The sequence below is a fragment of the Triticum urartu genome, chromosome 4A (genome assembly GCF_056163025.1).
Source record: "Triticum urartu cultivar PI428250 chromosome 4A, HENAU_Tu73, whole genome shotgun sequence".
In the NCBI taxonomy this organism is placed as follows: domain Eukaryota; kingdom Viridiplantae; phylum Streptophyta; class Magnoliopsida; order Poales; family Poaceae; genus Triticum; species Triticum urartu.
The window spans coordinates 608,836,907-608,858,401 of NC_141876.1; the positions used below are offsets into that span (position 1 = coordinate 608,836,907).

Here is a 21,495-nt window from a genome sequence, read left to right on the forward strand (position 1 = left end):
TTGGGGGTGGTGTTTTGCTGGTTTGAAGCGGGTGGTCGGTGGTGGTGGTGCGGCCGGTCTGGGGTCGACGGTGGTGTGTGTCGTGCTCGAGTGCTCCTCGGTGCGTCTCTGCTTGGCGGTGCCCTGCGGCTACGCCGTCGGCACACAGGTGTCGTGGCGTCGTCTCGGCCTTGCATAACCTTTCGAATGTACCCCCGACACAGGTGGTGTCGTGGCGTCGTGCAGTCTCGGTTGTGTGGTGCCTTTCGATTGCGTTGATGGTGCAGTGCCGCGGTTTGGTTTGCTAGGCGATGCCCTTCGACTATGGCGGTGGCACACAGGTGTCGTGGCGTCGTCTCGGCCTCACGTGTCCCTTCGAAGGTGCGTCGCGACACAGGTGGTGTCGCGGCGTTGTGCAGTCTCGGATGCGTGGAGCCTTTCGATTGCGTCAACGGTGCAATGTCGTGGTTTTTTCCGGCTGGCCAATGCCGTTAGATTTCTCCTTTGATGCTCTTTGTTGTGTTTTCCCTCGTTGTTCCTTGTGTTATGTGTGTTGTTGGCGTGCGTTGTTTTCTGTTTATCTCTTCTTCCTTGTGCCCCTTATACCTCTGGTTCACTTGAACCTATCTTGCGATAGGCTGCAAAAGCCTTATAAGCAAATGAATACAATTCAGGTGGGGAAATTCAAAAAAATATATATATATACATGTCTATATACAAGAAATGAGATGCATTTTTCTTTTTTAAGAAGACTGAAGAAAGTTTCCTTCTTAATAGAATCGACATTTCCACTATTCTCGTTTCCTTCTGCTATTTCTTCATGCACGTCGATATGCACCGAGGCACCGTATATGCACCATAGCACTAGTTTTGTGTATTTTTAACTTTGGGCACCAAAGTGACAGTGCTGGACAAGATAAGGCACCCCCAGTGTATTTAACTCAAGAAGAAATGTTTTGTCTCTAAGATTTGCTTAAATGAATCAGTAAACTCTTGCAATAAATACAATAAAATGTATGTATTAATGAAAACCATTATTTTGAGCTCCAAAATATCTTGCCGCTAGTGTCTATTATCATGGATGTAAATGTTCTTATCCTTACTGATAGTATATGATATTTAGCTCCAATGCTATACAATCTGTAATAGCAGATGACCAAAGCTTCTTATTCCATATTCTCAAACATGTGGTGGGAAATGAATACATATTATGCAAGCTTAAATTGCTTGTTCCCACCTCTTACGAGTGTAGACATACACACACTAGTAGAGCATTCGAACGCCACACGTGGCCACACATACTATTGCATTAGTATAGACCCTAACAATACGTATTGGGCCACTAGTAATCCATAAATAATTATAATACTAAAGGCGTATTGATCATGGGCAGTTAGAGTTCTTCCCAGGGCCCCCATAGAATATGTAAGTGCCCAAGTTGTCAGAGATACCATTGTGCACGTTATAGCAGCTGCGCTGCCCAGCTATAGTGGTCACATCACTTGGCGGTTTGAGAATGTTGGATGAATCTACCACTTGTATATTCTTGACATGACTGGCCTTGCCGAACCCTTCCTCTGGGAAGTGTCCACTACCCATATCTGTGGAAGTTTGGCCGAGATCAGATGACGCTATCTCACCTCCCCATTGTATAGTAGAGGCACTATCTGCCAAGTACGTGAAAATGGATGATGGCCAATATCCTACATAATCACTCCCCATTTGCAGCCACCAGTTGCCCTCCTTTGGGTCCTGCAAGCCAGAATTTATTTTACTAGATAATATAGTATAAAATATCATGGGAATGGAATAGACTTTAGATCCATTAAGTCCCAAAAGAAATGCCAAAAACATAATACTAAAGGGCTAGCGTATCACAACGCAAAAGTGAGTTTATGTGTTCCCTATGTTCACTATGGAAAGGTGTTTCCCATTGATGGGATTATAATGGAAGAGCATAGTTAATGTTGCATCTACAAATAACTTAAATAAAACTCTACTTAAGAGCTACAAATAAGAAAGACCAATCAATTGATAAGTTCAAAAAAGCAGCCACAACCGTTATTCTCCACATCAACACAGAGGAGTTTCTGTCGACCTCAGTTCGTAGGTGTAGCATTGCAAAGAATGGACATGGAAACCTTACAATTTTCCAGAAAACTTTAAATATTATATTGGGAAGAGGTTCTTGTTAGTCATGCAAGGGGAAGAAATTACTTTACTTTATATGGATATGCCATTATGAATGAATTCTTGGCAAAATCTCACCTTGAAAATCCTTTGAAGTCTTTTTCAAAGGTAGTCTTTAAGGTACACCCAGACTACTATGAGTGCTCCATCCATTTTATCCAAAGGGCTGAGATTAAGGGAGAGGGCCCAACCTTTTTTCAAAACTATCATAGGTATTTAGTACATTTTGTTTCAAAATACAAGTTAATAGGGGGTTTGTTTCCTAATTGAGTATTGAATCCAAAGTGTTTATATAAGTATTTGATGACTAAGTAACACCATGCACAAAAAAATCAAATAGTGTGTAGTAACTTAAAATCTTGTCGAGATGTGTAGTGTACACATGAGGTGGGCATTTGACATGCATTTGTTGCACGACGTATGCATAGTGTCATAAGAATAAGTGATACTTGAACATTATGGCATACTTTAAAACCTTGTCACACCATGTAGGAGCAGATGCTTTTTTTATACTATTTCCCATAATTTGGTCACTACTGCTCCCTCTGCCCCGAAACATAATGCACGCTAATTTTTCAACATTTTCCCAACAACATAATGTGTATTTAGAAAATCAACACAGAATGAGCCAATGGATACAGAAATAATTATGACCAACAATTGCATGAGCTAATGCTAGAAGCCTCCATAACCGCTCTGAACTCTTCTTTTGTATCCAACTTCTTGTTAAGATGTGCTATATATTGGATGAAGGGAGTACAAAATACCTTGTTTGTACAATCTCATTACTCTCATTCTTGGTGGCAGTATGAAAACAATATCAATACTCATGAGTTTCAATGCTAGTTCAGTAGCTGACACTATAATGGGATGAATAAATAGAAACAAGGAATTAAAATATTAAGACATGGAGGGCATCACGTAGATCTACCAACCACACGACTATGCATCACAGATCACATGTAAATGGTATTCGCCCGTCAATTTCTTATGAAAATGTCTTAATTACGTGGCCTCACTTTAAAGCAATGGCTGATATCTATTTGTTTTTCCTATAACCGAGCAAGAAGGAGTAACTTGAAAGAGCCCTTGTTTAATAGCTGACTCAAGAGTGTTGAATTTGCGGAAAAATGTGAAACATGCATGGGGAGAACCATACACTATTATTGAGACCACAAAGAGGCCATGAGAAATAGTTTTGAAAAGAACATGAGGTAGTTGACATGGATTCTTTGTGCCCGTTCATGAGTTTGATTTTGTATGCTTAATGTTGAAGTATAATTAAGTGAATCACTCACTCCTTCCCATCATCTTAATTCTTTTGGCTGAATTGGTTAGTGCATGCAACTAAGAGCTAGTGCATGTAACTAAGGTCTAGAAGTCTCGAGGTCAAATCCTAGTTGGTGCAATAAAATAAAATGATATCCTAGTGGCTAGAATAAACTAAAATGATTGTACCACATTTGACACATAAGGGAGGCTGCACATGGTGAATTGCACACATCTCCCCGTTAGTTTTAAGCTTTCAGGTTGAAGTGGTTATTACACACTACTCAATACTCAATACTGATGATGTGAAAGCTTATTATGTTGTATTACCTTCCAAACTAAAATATCAAAGTCATATTGTGCACCACCATAGGTGGATACTGGGGATAAGGTGCCACCAATTGCAATCTGATTATTCGTCTGGACGAACCCTGAGCACTTTAGGTTGTAACATCCTGTGTTTTCATATGCATCACGCTACAATATTACACAACAATGGAAAATTAGTGGCATGATGCTATTCCTAGCATTAATAAAATATGGACCCAATATGGGTACTAATGAAGATATGATGGAATGTGTTTCTTACAGTCCAGTAGATGAAGAGTCTAGGATTGTTATCCTTATAAAAATTTGGGTAAACCTGAAAATTTTGTAGAGAGAATGGCACCATTAGCAAAATGAAAGAGACTGCACAACTTACTGCACCGTGAAATAAAATTCATAGTAATTAAATAATGGCAAAAACATTGAAATAGACATTCTCATTAGTGCACTCTAGCTACATGCATGCAAGGTTTGCATGGTGATACAGAGGGCAAGAGACGGGATCCGGGCTGCCTCGGCCATGCAAGATTTCTTTAATGATTGTAGCAGTTTTACACTACTTAGCACGGTAGCATGAGTACATGCTGGGATTTCCTAGGCCCCGGCTCGATCCGCTCTCTGCCACCACACATGGCATAAAAGTTTATTTTGAGTTTGGAACATATGTATGTACAGTTACATTTTTTCTTTACAATGGAAGGATGACTATTTTAATATCTAACTTATTCTGTTTATTTTTTAGTATTAACAGTAATAAGGGAAAATATGTAATTCGTATGCTTATTTAGAGGGTTAGATATTTTTTCATAACGTTTGAGATGGGCAGTTTACGTGCAGATTAGCATGTTACTCAAAATTGTTTTCTATATTGGCATATATAGACAATTTGATTATAGAATTAGAATTAAATACTACAACATGTCTTGTAGATTGAAAGACATCCCACTAGGGAAGTTGTCTTTAACAATACCTGTAGATAAGATGTACACGAATAAAGACAAAAGGTTACTATATCGTATAGCTTTCTACATACCCTTAGCTCTTAAAAAATTCTACCAGCACAACTTATGATACAAAAAACCTTTGTATCAATGGAGAATCTACACTAGCTCATACTTATGCTCTGATACTTTCAACATCACATATAACATGCATAGAACCTAAAGGATAGAGTTTAATATATCTTTTTTGAAGGTGGGTTTAATGTTTCCCTTCACTATCTAACCTGCCATCCTGCTTCAATAGTATTGAGATCATTGCCTTCGTAGGAACCCCCAACTATCCAAAGCTGGGTCAAGCTGAAGTCATTGTCCCTCCCAATCGTTGGTTGCCACAAATTGAAGGTGGCTTTCGTTCCATGGCACTTATCAACATTTGAAGATGCTATGGCATACTGCTCAATGGAAGAGAAAGCAAAGCTAAATAAGCACTTTCCAAAATAATAATGTTAACATTCCAAGAGGAAGATTATTACGACATTAACATGATTCTTAAATGGAATTTTGTACCTGGTGCCCACTCGTTATATTGGATGTGTCAGGGTCATTGATTGAACTTATGTTTGGGATGCTCCCTGGTCTCTTTTTGCCATACCTGTCGACGGAACTGGCCCTTAAGACGTCGTCCTCATTGGTCCTTCGGATTGGTATGGTGTTCTTAGGGCACTTGCCATTTTGATGCCATGTTTGGGTGATTGGATGGGGGGCGATGTTGGAGTTATGATATATGCCTCCTGGGTGGTAAGAAGGCCGCATCTGAAAAGTAGCGGTTGAGTGATATCATGGTATCTGTGTGTGATAGTATGGGGAACTATGACTTGTCTACAGGTGACGGTGATATGAAAAGGGAAATGGTGCTTCAAATCATTACCTGGATAGTATGGTTCTTGAGGAGAGGATGGTCAAATGCAGGCTGTTTGGAGATATGCACACAGTCGATGACATCTCCATCTGGGCTCTGTTAATTTCTGGCAATCAGTGGTTTTAACAAAAACAGGAGAATATTACGAGCAAACTAGTGTATGTTAGATCTTACATACATGCTACTTATTGATGATGTGTAATGTAGGATAAAATAGTGTGGTCCGTTTAGTGAATGTATTAGGAGTTGTTGCCAATTTAAACTATATATAAATTTATCACTATATGGCCGCAACTTAGACGTAGATCTGGCTTAAATAAGTATAAAAATAGACCGCACTATTTCATTATACATTACACATCTTCTCAGTACATGCAGGGTGGGCATCCATCTCAGCCGGCTCAAACTGGCAGGTTCCCTACCTAGATCTGGAGCTTTGGATGCTGGTAGCCCGATGGTTGCTCGGTCGCCGCTGATGGGGCCTGAGGTGCTTGTTGGCATTGGTGTGCAGGGAGTCTGGATGCTTTGCTTCAACAGCTCCTCCAGTTTGGCGGTCTCTTGGTCAAGTGGTGGGTTTCTTGCGGGTATTTCCCGACGGTGCACTGGCAGCCGGAGGCTTGGAGGATGATCAATGGAGACAGGTTCTGCAGCGGTATGCGTTGTGACTCCATGATGGGATGGTAGTTCGAGGTGGTGCCTAGCTAGGCAGGGCCTTCGAGTGCTGTCGAGCTTGCACTGTCGGTGGTGCTCTAGAAAGATCTACGAGGTACATCATGTGGCATCTACTAGCTCCGGTCTGGTGATTGTGTGTTGGAGACGTCGTCCCCGACACAGGTGCTCGGTTCTTCGAATGGAAGTCATACCGACTTTGGTGGGAGCTGGTGGCGAATGATGCCTTCGGGTGTAATTTTCCTTGTTGGAGGTACCACCGAGGGGACCCAACACCTCTCCCGACCTCAAGTTCTTGTCTTCTGGTGAAAATCGTATTTAGTGGTGGTGCCTATGGCATCATTATTTCATTCGGAGCATTGCCTTGGAGTCAAGCCTTGTGGTGGGAGCACCGTGTCAGTGGCAGTGTGGTTAAATTAGGATATGGCAGCGAGGTGGTGAGCATGGAGTTTTTTGTCGGGCATTCATTTAGGACAGTTCATTCCGTCGATGGGTGGTGAGCAGCAAGAGCACTATTCACATACGAGGAGCACCAGGAGACTTATGGTAGTCAACCTGGTAATTTTGGAGTATCATAGGTTCTCTCTATCAGACATATCATTCCTTTTCGGTGTCGTCGAGGTTTCGCGGATATGCTTTTGGCAAGCCTGAAGTAATACGATGGTTTTTGGTGGGCATTCTAGTAGCGGCGAAGGTGCTTGAGTGCACGGGCATGTGTGTTGTGGGCTATCATGGGCATGCTGCTATGTGTGGTACGTCCGGGATCCGCGGGGGTGATGTCGGGAGGTGCCATCCATCTCGGGCGGCCCGATATGGCAGGTTCCCAACTTAGATCTAGAGCTTTGGAGGCTGGTTGCTTCTGCGGCTGGAGGCCTCGAGGATGCTTGGTCGATGATAGGTTTTGCAGCTGTATGCATGGTGGCTCCATGACGGGATGATAGTTTGAGGTGGTGCCTGGTTGGCAGGGCCTTGGGGTGTTGCCAAGCTTGCACGCCAATGATGCTCTGGCAAGATCTATGTGGTACATCATGTGGCGTCTACTGGCTTTGATCTGGTGATGGTGTGTTGGAGACATCGTCCCCAACATAGGTGCTTGACTCTCTGAATGGAAGTCATGCCATCTTTCGTGGGGGCTAGTGGCTAATGATGCCTCTGGGTGTCGTTTTCCTTGTTGGAGGCACCACTCCCAACCTTAAGTTCTTGTCTTCTGTTGAAAACCATATGTAATAGTGGTGTGTGTGGCATCATTGTTTCATTGGGAGCAATGCCTTTGGAGCCAAGCCTTGTGGTGGGAGCACTGGGTTAGTGGTAGTGTGGTTGATTAGGAGATGGCAGAGATGTGGTGAGCATGGAGATTTTCATCAGGCATTCATTTAGGACCGATCGTTTGGTCAATGGTGGTGAGCAGCAGGACCACTCTTCACATACAAGGAGTGCCAGGAGATTTATCAACCTCGTGGGATCGGAGTAGCATAGGTTCTCTCTATCAGACACGTCGTTCCTTTCCGGTGTCATCAAGGTTTAGCGGATATGCTTGTGGCAAGCACGGAGTAGTACGATGGTTTTTAGGTGGGCATTCTGGTAGTGGCGAAGGTGCTCGAGTGCACGGTTGAGTGTATTGTGGGGTGTTTTGCTTTCTGGAGTTTTTTATGTACTCCCTCCGTTTCCATTTACTTCGCATATTAGCTTTGTCTCAAATTGAACTTTCTAAAGTTTGACCAAGTTTATGCAAAAAAACATTAAGATCCACAATATAAATTGATACCATTAGAATCATCATTCAGTATATTTCCATATCATACATATTTTATTATTAAAGATTGAATTGTTTTTTATAAACTTGTTCAAACTTTATAAAGTTTGAATTAGGTCAAAGCTAATATGTGGAGTAAATAAAAATGGTGAGAGTATTGCGTTGCTATAGGTCTAGTCTAGCTAGGCGGTGTTCACAGGTTTCGCTCGGATTTCCTGAATAAACCGAGCAATCCCTTTTTCTTCCTTTTTTTGATGGCACTTACCTTCATGCGGTGCACTTCTCCTTTGGGAATATTCTTGTAATACCCCTTTCAAATCAATGAATTTTACAGCTGTCAGCGTTAAAAACCCTCCATGCATGAAGACTACCCACTGCTTGCGTGCATGGCTTGTGAGACGACATAAATGCAAATAAAAATGGACCGTGCATGTGTGCTAAAAGAAGAGAAGCAAGGTTTGCATATGCATGTGTGTGCTGAACGACAACAACAGGACGTACGTATACGCGGCGCAACTATCACTGTGTATGTACCTGAATGGTTGCGAGAGCAGGCTTATTGAGCCGCCTGAGGAGGCTTTGCACCTCCTGCCGCCGCTGAGCCAAACTCCCAGCAGTCGCCGGCGCCGCCGCCGCCCGGCCGTCCAAGCAGAGAAACGTGAGAGCCACGACTAGCACAACCAAGCACGCTCGGGTGGCGGCCATTGAGCCAGTAAGTTATTGTGTTGAATACCAGAGCTAGCTAGCTAGTACGTACCCAGCAAGCAAGCCTGTTGGTGTAGGTTTTGCTAGCTTCGGCTGCCGTGGTATATATAAGGGGAGACGGAGCGTTTTGTAAGGCCGAGAGTGCTCTGCCACCGTGGAATACGTATATACAAGCAATGACGATAACCTCATCCTGCCGTTCTCAGGGGACTGAAGAAAGTTTTGCACTCTTGACTGGTCAGCAAGCAAGCAGACACAGCTGGATTGTACGTACTATTGGACTTGGACTGCATGTCTACGTCCAATTGGAACGCTTATGGAAGCAGCTAACTATTTCATTGGCCTTCGTAGAGGTTTCTGTTCGTCTCCACGGGATGAGAGGTGCATGTTCGAGTCGTTTCGCTCGGGCCAAGCTTTGATAGCTCCGCGCCGTGTCGCCACTGGCAAAAATGTCATGACCATGCACTAGTTTGGTGGTTTTCGACTGGTGAATTCCTGGACGTGAGGTGCGTGTTTAAGCTTGAGCGTCCGGACTGAGGGCTGGCCTCTAGAAACCGTGTCGCTCGGGCCAAGCTTTGATTGACAGCTCTGTTTAACTGTCTTGCTATGCTTGGCCCGGCGTGTGAACACCGTTCTTTTTTTTTCTCCTAAAATGAGGGTTATAGCCCCGGCTCGCATCATGATTTTTCATCGAAGGATCATGGAAGTGGGCGAGGACGAGCCCACGGTGTACGCATATGAACACGTCACCGTGTATCTCCAACGCCGGGGTGATGCACCGCAACTCACGTTGAAGGAGACCTGTCCGGAAACGCGGTACGTAAGCAATCCGGCGGATGCTTTTGAGAACCCGAAATACCACGTGCCCGGGAGGGACCCCGTCTGCGCGCGTGGCGGCTATGGGCTGCCCTAGCTCGACCAGATCGCCCCTAGGGCCTCGAGGTTCGCCGCCCTGCAACAAAAAGAACGAACAAAGAATGAGGAAGAAAAATAACAAGGGAGAAGATAAAGGATAAAGGTAAAAGGTGGTAGATGAACTCATCGATTGCGTGTTGTTGTTCAATCGGCCGTCACCTCTTAGGTATATAAGAGGCGGATGGACTTCCCGCGCAAGGAAAAGCTAGAATTCACGTTCAAAACCCTAGTTTGGGTCCAACTCGGAATCCGAACTTTTCAAACCTGTTCGGTTTACAACCTGGCTGCACCATATGAAAGATAGCATATGAAAAATAGCATTTGCAAATATTTCACACATATCCACACCAACAAAAGATAGACAATTTTTACTACTAAATTATTTTTATTTTTAGATTTCTATAGTTTTATTTCTCTTTTCTTTCATTTCATTTTTATCAATATTGCTAAACTCCGCTACAGATCGATCACTTGACCTGTATCTATAGAAAACATAAGATGCCACCATGCATGAAGAAAATAAAGAAGAAAACTTCTGATCATCCACATAAATGTATTTATCAATATTTTTAAACTCTACTTAACATCTATATTATCCATATCACCCATCATCCATAAAAAAAATCCAGATCTACTATATCATCCGATCATCCATATATATCATATCCATATTTTTTTATCATAATCTAAACATATCGTCGATCCAAGCCATACAACTAAACCTATGTAGCTCGATCCTTATATAAAAGCCATAAAAACCATTCGATCTCCTCGCGAGATGTCTCATGTTGTGTGCTCTTTAATCACGGGGATCTTAGAAATTACGCATGAAGATGATTTCCATGCAGAAGATCCCCACCGTCGGCATGGCTGGAGTATGCCTTGGAGCAGTAGGGCATGTCACCACCGTTCAGTACAAGACAGACATAGACGGGCACATATCGTTGTATGAGGCAGGCTGACGGGAATTCTTGAAGGTAAAGAGACGGCTAAGGGTTGACACACCAGTGGTAATCATATTAAGGAACATCGGCAGTAACAACTTGCAGATGATGGTTGTCATTGACCTTATTTAGAAATAAGGTCCAAGTCAAGAATATGTAGTCGAATGAACTCTTAAGATGGATGTGATACATTGATGTTTGTTTCTTAAGTAGAACAAATTTGAAGTGTTAGTCAGTTTCTTCTTTGTTAAGAATTATATAACTATGTTGACCATGTCAATTTACTCTAGTGAACTAGTGTGTATAAATGTTGCCATGGCAGAGCCGTGGCAACAAATATGATTTGGCTACACGACTATATCAGTGGCAGGCTCTAGTTTGCAACCGCCACTAGAGACCTAGTTAAAAGTCGCGGGCACGCGCCCGCCAGTACTAGGCATTCATGCAATAGTGAAAGCATGACATCCCTTCCATACATCTCGTCTATCACCCACAGGAAGACCTCAATCGAATGGCCCCCTCATTATGAACGTGGCTTTTTTAAGCTCATGCATCCGGACACCTTTTATCCTAACCCCTCCAATGTTGCTTTGACTAACTTACTACATGAAGTTTTATATTTTTTGTTTCTCTCATATAAAACATATTTTGAACTTCAAACTTTGCAACACAACAAAGCTTTCTAACTAGAATGTGGGATAAAACTTTCAGATTTTTTGGTCGGACATGTAAATACTAAACATAAGATTATCGGTGTTGCTAGTGCTGTTTGTAGGGATGATCATGGTCTTTACCTGGGAGCCTTTGTTTTACCTGGAGTAACTGATCTATATATTCTGGAGGCATTGACATGCCGAAAGGGGCTCGCTTTGGCTACGGGTCACTATCTTCGAAGATTGCACGTGGCGTCGGATCTTTGAAGTGTGGTGAACTACATTGGTATCGGACAAGGAGGGAAATATGGAGTTATCGTAATGAAAATCTTGGCTATGGAATCTTCTTTTACTCTGTTATTTTGTCCATGAACAAAGAGGCTCAAACTATGAAGCCCACAACCTAACTAGGTTTTCATCTTCCTTAGCGGTTTAATATATCTCATGATGCTTGTATTCCGACGACTATCAATCAATAAAAATCTAGCGTGTTGTACTAAAAGAAAAACTCAACGCGAAGCTCGCTAGTTGTGCGCTAAAAGTTAAAGAAGCTCGCTAGTTGTGTCCTAAAAGTTAAAGAAGCTCGCTAGTTGTGCGCTAAAAGTCAAAGAATATTTTTTGAATGAGCAAACATTTTTCAAATCCGTGAATTTTTTTTCAATTCATGAAAAGTTTCTGAATTTGTGAATTCATGAACAATTTTGTAAATATGTGAACAGTTTTGGAATTCATGAACAATTTTGAAAATTCATGAACAATTTTTGAATTGTGAAAATGTTCCATAGTTCCTGTAAATCCTTGAACATATTTTGAATACGCAATATTTTTTCAAATCCATGAACCATTTTGGAATTCATAAAAAATTGAATTAGTGAACTTTTTTGAATTTGTGAACATTTTTTAAATTCACGGACATATTTTAATTCTGTTAACAGCATAAATATTTTTTCTTGAAACTATTAAAACTTATTCAATAAATAATTATAATTGTATGGAGAAATAGTCTTCATATATGGTTCAAACATTTGCTACACATACATAGGTATAAATATGTTGCGTACACATTTATGTGCAGGCCACCAAGCTAGTGTAAACAAAAAATGAAATAAGAAGGTACACACTTTGCTCATACTAAAATGATAGTGGTCTTTGTTTTTCCACTCGGACATACAATAGTGAATAACGAATATCGTCACAGAACAATGGAACTCTATCGTAGCAAGAAACTTTTGTTGTGTGGTACAATATAATATACCGCGTGCTAGTTTATTTTATTTTTCAATTCTGACCTTCTTTTATAATTGACATGCGTTTCTTTCTAAATTCCCAAAACGAAAAAGGCATGCATTTCTTTCGCGTTAATCACTTCCTCCATTTCTACTTGACGTGGGTTTCTTTCCCTAGGCAGCGGTCGACATGGAGAATGGACCTCTTGACAGCGCCGACCAGCCTACCCTGCTGACACAGCCACCACTCCAAGAGCTTCCCGACGACCTGCTCCGCCACATCTTCCACCGTCTCCCGACGGATCGCAGTGCCCTCGCATTCGTCTCCATGGCCCACAAAGAATGGCGGCGCCTCGTCCACGACGAGGAGAAGTTCCTCCGTTACTTTCGCAGGGAGCACCAGAGCGTCCCGCCACTCCTCGGCCTCATCTGCGACGCCTACCATGGCAATCTCCACTTCAAGTCCACGCCCACCACGGGCAACGCGGTGAATCTGATGCTGCCGACGTTGGCCCATGAGGGAGGGTTCCGCGCATACGGCTGCACCCACGGCCGCGTGCTCCTCTACAGCCCCAGGGTCCCCAGCCACCACGGCGAGCTAATGGTGTGGGACCCCCTAACCGGCGAGCAAAACCTCATCCCGCCGGCGCCTGGCTTCCTCGACGGGCAGAGTTACGGTGCGGCGCTGGTCTGCGATGCCGATCACGCCCGGCGGGGATTGCCATTCGTCGCCGTTCCGCATCGTGTTCGCTTACAGCGAGTATGACAGCTGTAGGCACTGGGGTCCACCGCCGGTCCACCTCTTCGCCCGCATCTACAGCTCCAAGACAGGAAGCTGGGACGGCCGGGTGGCAGCGACCATGGACCCGAACTGCCACTTCGGTTGCAAGCCGAGCACCGTCGCCGGCAACGCCACTGCAGTGTACTGGATGAGTGAAGGGGAGACAAAGGTGGTAGGATTTCACTTGGAGACGCAGAGGTTGCTACTGATTGATACACCAGAGGTTACACGCGGCCTGCACTTTTTTCTCGCGCCGGCCAGGGACGGACGGTTGCGTTTGCCCGGCACCATTGACAACTTCATTGTGCTCTTCTCGTGGGATGAAGGCGCCTGGGTTAGCCATACCCTTGTTTGGCTTGGAGATTTCCTCCCGCTCCATGCCTATGCCCAGCACGAAAATGATGGCGATGAGCTTTTGGATGTTGTTGCTGAATACTCTGACGATGAGGACGAGGAAGAGCTACCAGACGGCACAATCAAACCGCCCGTCATCGGGTTCTCCGACCAGTTGGATTGCGTTTTCGTGCAGGAGGAACAGGGCGTGTTCATGATCAGCTTAGAGTCCGGGCAGCATCAGCGAGTGCTTGAACCGGGTCAGCACTTTTCCGGCCCTGTTTATCCCTACTCCACCTTTTATACACTAGGTACCTAGCTACATACCCTTACTTTACACTAGATTAATGCTGCTACTTTTGATCATGTCTACCCACATGAAGTAAACTTCCTGATTTCTGATTGGATATTGCATTGAACTGGTATGTAGAAAGGAGAAGGCAAACAGGTGTTGCTATCTAGAGTAGCAACCGAATTCTTGGCAAGAAGCAGAGGTTGGGGTTCGAGGACACACTAGATTGACAATGGGCGATGCTGCTGCTGGGATTCTGAGGCTCCTTGCGTACCAAGATGTTCTATTTTTTTAGCTCTTTCTATCTATTCTGGTAGATGCATGATGCCTTGTCACCTGAAATTTGTATCGCGTGTGTCTTTTTTTCTTTGAGATCGTGTGTGTGTGTGTGTCTTGGCACTGTAATAAAGTAGTGCTATCCCTGCGCATGATGGGAAATTGTAGTGGCCGATTGGCCAGATTGGTCAGTTACCTGTGGACTGTGGTGTTTTGCGTGTCTGTGTGACGCTTAAACTGCTATGTATATGTTTGTTTGCCTATGTTAGCCTTGAAGATTTCCTTCTGCTCCATGCCTATGCCCAGCACGAAAATTATGGTGATGAGCTTTTGAATGTTGTTGCTGAATACTCTGATGATGAAGACGAGGAAGAAGTAGCAGATGCCACAATCAAACGGCCCGTCATCAGGTTCTCCGAGCAGTTGGATTGCATTTTCTTGCAGGCAGAACAGGGTGTCTTCATGATCAGCTTAGAGTCCGGGCAGCATCACCGAGTGCTTGAACCGGGTCAACACTTTTTTGGCCCTGTTTATCCCTTCTCCACCTTCTATACAGCAGGTATGTATGTACTCACTTTACACTAGATATATGGTGCTACTTTTGAGCATGTCTACCAGCATAATCCTAATCAAATAATCTTCCTGATTTCTAATTGGATTACGTATTTGGATTATATGTAGAAAGGAGAAGGCAAACAGGTGTTACGAGCCACGACATAATTGCTATCTCTAGAATGTGAAGTATAGGCTGTGCAAACACAATGCATTGATCGGTGCACCAGACACGTATATATGAGTATAGAGAGGGGCCACAACCTCGACTATACAAAGGAAACAGGAGGTGGGCTCAATACACAATATACACGTACACGATATACTCAACACCCCAGCAGTCGAAGTAGCGCCAGTGACGCGGAGACTGGAATGAAACTCCTCGAAGGTGGAAGTCGGCAGGTCATTCGTCATCACATCGGCGAACTGTTGTGCAGTCGGAACATGAAGGACCTGAATACGTCCAAGGGCCACTTGCTCGCGCACAAAGTGAATGTCTAGCTCAATGTGCTTAGTCCGGTGATGAAGAACAGGGTTGGCGGGGAGGTACACCGCAGAGACGTTGTCGCAGTAGACAACCGTAGCCTCGGAGATATCATGATGCAGCTCTTGAAGTAACTGTCGTAGCCAAGTGCACTCGGCAACAGCGTTAGCCAAAGCTTGGCACTCAGCCTCCGCGCTGGAACGCGTTACTGTGGGTTGTCGCTTGGATGACCACGAGACGAGTGAAGGACCGAGATAAACGCAGTAGCCAGAGGTGGACTGACGGGTGTCGGGGCAGCTAGCCCAGTCTGCGTCGGAGTAGACCACCATCTCTAGAGAAGCGGACTCCATGAGGGTGAGCCCAAGAGTCATCGTGACGCGAATGTAACGGAGGATCCGCTTCACGAGAGTCCAATGGGAGTCACGAGGGGCATGCATGTGGAGACACACCTGCTGAACTGCATACTATAGGTCCGGTCGGGTGAGAGTCAGATACTGAAGAGCACCAACAATGGACCGGTAGAAGGGAGTGTTAGAATAAATCCGAGGCATACCGTTGATCTACCGAGGACTAAGCAATCACACCAGCACGACACCGAGATTTGTTAACGAGATTCACCATCATGGCTACATCCCCGGGGCCTGACTACGGGCGCTCCTCCCCGTGACACCGTCACAATACCGCACCCCGGCCGCCCGGGCGCCGGCACACGCCGCCGGCTCCCCCGCGTGCCCGTGCTATTATGTTGGCATAGGTTACATCGTGTGTCTACCCCCGATATATATGAGAGGCTTAGGATACAAGTGTCCTATTAGGACACAACTCGTACCCTGTCTACACACAGTCCAAAACCAAGTCCAACTGTAACCTACCTTGTACAATAATATTCGACACAACTCTAACAAACTCCACCTTGGCGAATATTCTCCACCATCTTGGATTCATCCGTGCGTCGAACCTCCATGTACATTGGACTTGAGATACGCCATGAGCACCGCTGCTACTCCCAGACTCCACATGACTCCACCTGCAACTGTAGTCCTTTCTCGTCTTCCTCACAGTCAATACTCGAGCAAAATTAAGTTCCTCAATAATCTACTTTGTGCTCCCAACTTCCGGAGAATCCGTTCAACACCATCACACACCGACCACTATCTGCGTGAAAGTGAACAACTCACATATTGGACGCCACATATAAGAGTTACCTGAACTCAACGTCTCCGCTCTTTATTGACCGACTGTCTGAAACTTGAAGGAATTTCACCGTCGCCCTGTGTCACCCTGAGTCAAATTCACAGTTGTCTCATCCTTTTTTCGGATAGTCTCTGACATGTCCCATCGCTATAGCACTCCGCCTCCTTCTGCCTTGTCATCCGCACTTTGCCATGTGCACTGAACACCACAGAATATACGGCCATGTACTCTTTCAGCTTTTGACAATTTCAGACCCTCCGCCACTTTCTCAGATTCTCCATGGTCAACTCCTGTCCATATTCCGGCACAGATAGACCCAGTCACCAACTTGAATCCAGTACTCGTCAACACTGCTTCAGCACCCCCTGCACACTTTATCTAACAACATATCAGACCACCGGTGCCCTGGCCTGTCGCTGTGTCCCGTGCATACCGCACGCCTCGCCGCTATCACTACGTCGAGCCTCTGCTGTCCTGGTCGAGTCTCCCGGGTAGCTAGCCCCCACTACCTCAACCAGTGGCGGACCCAGCCCACTAGGCCAGGGTGGGCCAACAGTGCATACACGCATAAAGATTTATTTTTATTTGTTCATTCTACTTATTTTGCTATGGTATAAAGGCTGATTGGTAAATCCAGGGTGGGCCGTGGCCCACCCTGGCCACCCTATACCTCTGCCACTGACCTCAACCCTCACTGCAGAGAACCATCGATCATCACCGACCGATGCCGAGTATCACGTCTCCTTCAGACCACTGGTACCCAGTCCGATCCACGTGTCTCTCGCTATCCCGCTGAAATAGGCTTCGACTCTCCATGCATTTACGCCGTAGCCCCTCCATCAGCACAGAGTGAAGTCGTCCATCAGACTCCAGCTCCACCTTCAACATGACTCTATGTAGCTGGCCACGCTACCCTGCGCCCTGTTGACTTCAAGCTCTCTCATGTGTACACCGCCTTGAATCAACCCTGCGCCATAATCTTGTCGAAGCCACACAAGCCCTTAGACCTGCACCACGTGTTTCCACACCCCAGAAGTCGGTCACCATCAGCATCACGCTCATATGTCGTCGTCGCTGAAATCACCACCGTCTTCTGCTTTGACCAACATCCATGTTGATCCGTCAGACAGTCCAGTCCGACCTAGCCGAAATTATCCGACTGCAACCATGCTTCACCTTGCGTCGTGTTCGCCCGCACATCCATGCATTGCTTGACGCCCTGTGTATGCATGATCCTGCCACGACGCGCTTCAGACTCCTCCAAGACTTAAACGCACGTCGCCATCCTCGGTTCCCGTTTGACTACCAGTCGAACAACACCACTGCTGCCATGCCGATCTCCTTAGCGTACGAAGCAAAGAACCCAAAACTAGTCCTTGTAGTCTCTTGTCTACGTGTGCAACCAACTCAAACAATTTCATCCACACCTGTAGCACTATGTGACTTCCTGACTAATTTTCTTGTTTTATTCTTTTTCACGCACGAGATCAACATGCTAGTAACCAGCAGATTCCAAGTTCCAACCCGCTGCAATACCTTCCAGAACCGATTTTTTTCCTTAACAAACCTCTTATGCCATTGCAGCTTCTCCCCGTGTTTAGCAACCTGTAGCATGTATCCATGCAAGGGCCTCCAGCAGAAGCATCACAACACCTCGTAGCCTACGCATCAGTTTTTTCCGCCTTCACGGCCTTACCCCACAGATCGGGCCCAACCACATGCTTGGCTAGCTAAGCCGGCCTCGGCGCGACACCTGCGCACCCGCTGCTTGCTGCTGTTTTCCGATTGAACTGCGGCCGCTGCTCGTACGTACGCTTGTCAGCCCTTGGACTCGTGTCGCTTCACGTAAACGCTGTCACCATCGAATCCGTTCGAGACTCCTCCTGCCGCCGCACTCGCGCCTGTACGCCGCTCCGCACCTTGGGCCCTACTGGCACGCCAGATCCCGTGCACCTGACCTAGCGCCGCCACCGCTGCTGTTGCACGTCCCACTGCCTCGGCTTGCTTCTCACGCGACAATCTCGATTGACACTCGCCAAGACTCTGCTGCCTGGATGCTCCGCCGCCGCTAATTCCGATCGATCTAGACTTGCATCAACGCCTCGCGCTGCCACATGCACATGCGCCTTGGTTGTACGCTCACTCGTCGACCCACCGATCGATCGCCGCAAGTCCCGCCTGCCGCATGATTTCCATTGCTTCTTTTTCGATCTCATTGATAGCTTCCGTGCTCCATGACTTCCGCCGAAGGAATTTCTCCCGTTGATCAGCCTAGGCTTCAACCATTAATTCTTTCGCATGTCGTTACCACAGCTCCACGACGCATACACCTCGAGATCGATCTTCACGACTTCAAACCGAACCTTGCTCTGATACCACTTGTTAGAATAAATCCAAGACATAACGTTGATCTACCGAGGACCAAGCAATCACACCAGCACGACACCGAGATTTGTTAACGAGGTTCACCATCATGGCTACATCCCCGGGGCCTGACTACGGGCGCTCCTCTCCGTGACACCGTCACAATACCGCACCCCGACCGCCCGGGCGCCGGCACACGCCGCCAGCTCCCCCGCGTGCCCGTGCTATTATGTTGGCATAGGTTACATCGTGTGTCTACCCCCGATATATATGAGAGGCCTAGGATACAAGTGTCCTATTAGGACACAACTCCTACCCTATCTACACACGGTCCAAAATCAAGTCCAACTGTAACCTACCTTGTACAATAATATTCGACACAACTCTAACAGGGAGCATCCGACGCTGGCGAGCCCTCAAGAGCAGAAACCCTGGCCTTCGTATCAACAGGAGTAGTAACAGGGTGAAAGTTGAGCATGCCAGCACGCTCAAGGAGCTCGTGTTCATACTTCTGCTGATGAAGAAAGAAGCCATCCGGTCGCCGAACGACCTAAATGCCAAGAAAATAATGTAGAGCACCCAAGTCCTTGATGGCGAACTCGTCACGCAGCCGGAGAGTAATCTGCTGAAGAAGAGCTGCGGAGGAGGCCGTCAAGATGATGTCGTCGATGTAGAGGAGCAAATATGCAGTCGTGTCACCATGGCGATAGACAAACAGTGAGGCGTCCGAGCGTGTGACGCTGAAGCCCAGTGTCTGAAGAAACCCGGCGATCCGCCGGTACCAAGCGCGAGGTGCTTGCTTGAGCAAACACACATGGCCAGGAAGAGATGCGTCGACCAAACCGGTGGGCTGCTTACAATAAACCTGCTCCTCAAGATGGTCGTGGAGGAAGGCGTTGAAGACATCCATCTGATGAACTGGCCAGCCTCGGGACACCGCAAGCTGGAGGAGGATAACTCGGTCATGCTGTTTTCGTTGGAGGAAGGCTCCTGGGTTAGCAGTACCCTTGTTAGATTTGAAGATTTCCTTCCGTTCCATGCCTATGCCGATTACGAGAATGGTGGCGATGGGCTTTTGTATGTTGTCGAGTACTCGGATGATGAGGACGAGGAAGACCTACTAGACGCTACAGTGAAACCGAAAGTCATCGGGTTCTCTGAGCAGCTGGATTGCATTTTCTTGCAGGCAGAACCGGGTGTATTCATGGTCAGCTTAGAGTCCGGGCAGCATCTGCGAGTCCTTGAACCGGATCAACGCTTTTTCGGCCCTGTTTATCCCTACTCCGCCTTTTATACACCAGGTACGTATATACTCTTACTCTCCACTAGATATATGGTGCTATGTTTTATCATATCTACCCGCATAATCCGTATCAAATAATCTTTCTGGTTTCTAATTGGATTACATATTGCATTGTATGTAGAAAGGAGAAGGCAAACAGGTGTTACAAGCGGCGACAACATTGCTATCTAGCAACCAAATTCTTCGCAAGAAACAGAGGTTGGGGTTGCTGCTGCTGCTGCTGGGATTCTGAGGCTCCTTGCGTACCAATATGCTCTATTTGTTAGCTCTTTCTGTTCTGGTAGATGATGCCTTGTGACCAGAAATTTGTATCTGGTGTGTTTGCCTTGGCACTGTAATAAGGCAGTGTTCTCCCCGTGCATGATGGGAACTTGTAGGGGCCAATTGGCCAGTTATCTGTGGTGTTTTGCATGTCTCTCTGGTTTCTTAATGAAAATCGGGGCGGATATCCAATGGATATTTAAAATTCCCATATAATATGTGTCATTTCAACCATTAAAACCATTCAGGTGTGCATCAATGAAGGCTCCTCTCGCGTGCCACGTCATCACAGGTATACGACAAGAAAACGGATCGAGCTAGCGAATGGGCCGCCTCGTTTTTCATCGTTCCCATTGGATCGCGGGCGAAAAGTGAGCGGTCGCGGCGCAATCGCGGCCTGGAGGCCTCCCCGCGACGCAATGCCTGAAAAAACGCTAACTGCCGCTAATCGCGCGATCGCCCGCGAAAGGGCGCGATTTGACTTTGCGTTCGCTTCAGTTTCGTTGGGATGGGCCGAAATTCTGAAAGAGGGGCCCAAATAGAGGTCAGCCCAAATCTTAGCACTTACTCCACGAAACCTAGCCTCGTCTCTCCATTCCCTTCCCTCCCACCCACCGAAAAGGTTGCGGCGGCTGCGCCGTTCTTCCTAGCTGCGATCGGCAGGCCGGCTACTGCTTCGCCGGAAACCGGATCCGGTGACGGGAGAGGCGGCAAGGCAGCAAGGTAGCGAGGCAGCGACCACGGCAAGGCAGCAAGGCAGCGACCACGGCAAGGCAGCCGGCGACGAGGGGCCTCTTCACGACGACGACTCCGCGACCATGGCAAGGCAGCAAGGCAACAACCACGGCAAGGCAGCCGGCGACGAGGGGCCTCCGATTCTATCTATCATTTGTTCATTTGTTGATTCAACAAGAGCAGCACGACAGGCTCTTGGGATTGCATTGCAAGCTTGTAGGTTTAGCCGTTCAGGTATATCGGTTCAGGTTGTAGGTTCAGGTTCAGATGGTGCCAAATGTTGATGACGAACAAGCTGAAGATGAACATCAAGAACAAGAGCTAGCTCTGACCATCAACTTCTGCTCTCCGCTTCCTCTGCTTCAGAAAACCCTCTGTTTTCCGATGAAAATCCTCTGTTTTTGAGATAAATATGCGCGTGTACATGCAC

At 46.2% G+C, this 21,495-nt stretch overlaps 2 protein-coding genes across 2 annotated transcripts; one reads left to right on the forward strand and one right to left on the reverse strand.

Annotated features, from left to right (window-relative positions):
* Positions 1–1,125: 1,125 nt before the first annotated feature.
* On the reverse strand, positions 1,126–8,839 carry LOC125553211 (protein neprosin). The gene is made up of 7 exons (XM_048717007.2): positions 8,582–8,839; positions 5,635–5,721; positions 5,274–5,519; positions 4,991–5,158; positions 4,028–4,081; positions 3,769–3,915; positions 1,126–1,731 (listed from the first exon to the last, which is right to left on the reverse strand). The coding sequence occupies exons 1-7, from the start codon at positions 8,750–8,752 to the stop codon at positions 1,363–1,365; spliced, it is 1,242 nt and encodes a 413-aa protein (XP_048572964.1). The 5' UTR covers positions 8,753–8,839; the 3' UTR covers positions 1,126–1,362.
* A 3,841-nt stretch (positions 8,840–12,680) lies between these two features.
* Positions 12,681–13,256, forward strand: LOC147977296 (uncharacterized). Its single transcript, XM_087521124.1, has one exon. The coding sequence runs from the start codon at positions 12,681–12,683 to the stop codon at positions 13,254–13,256; it is 576 nt and encodes a 191-aa protein (XP_087377250.1).
* The last annotated feature ends 8,239 nt before the right edge of the window (positions 13,257–21,495 follow it).

Bases quoted from the DNA above. Each gene is read 5' to 3' on its own strand.
- LOC125553211 (XM_048717007.2), bottom strand. From the start codon at position 8,752: ATGGCCGCCACCCGAGCGTGCTTGGTTGTGCTAGTCGTGGCTCTCACG. The intron at 5,159-5,273 runs GTACAAAATTCC...TCCATTGAGCAG, and splicing joins ATATAACGAGTGGGCACCAG to TATGCCATAGCATCTTCAAA. The intron at 3,916-4,027 runs GTAAGAAACACA...GTAATATTGTAG, and splicing joins GACTCTTCATCTACTGGACT to CGTGATGCATATGAAAACAC.
- LOC147977296 (XM_087521124.1), top strand. From the start codon at position 12,681: ATGGAGAATGGACCTCTTGACAGCGCCGACCAGCCTACCCTGCTGACA.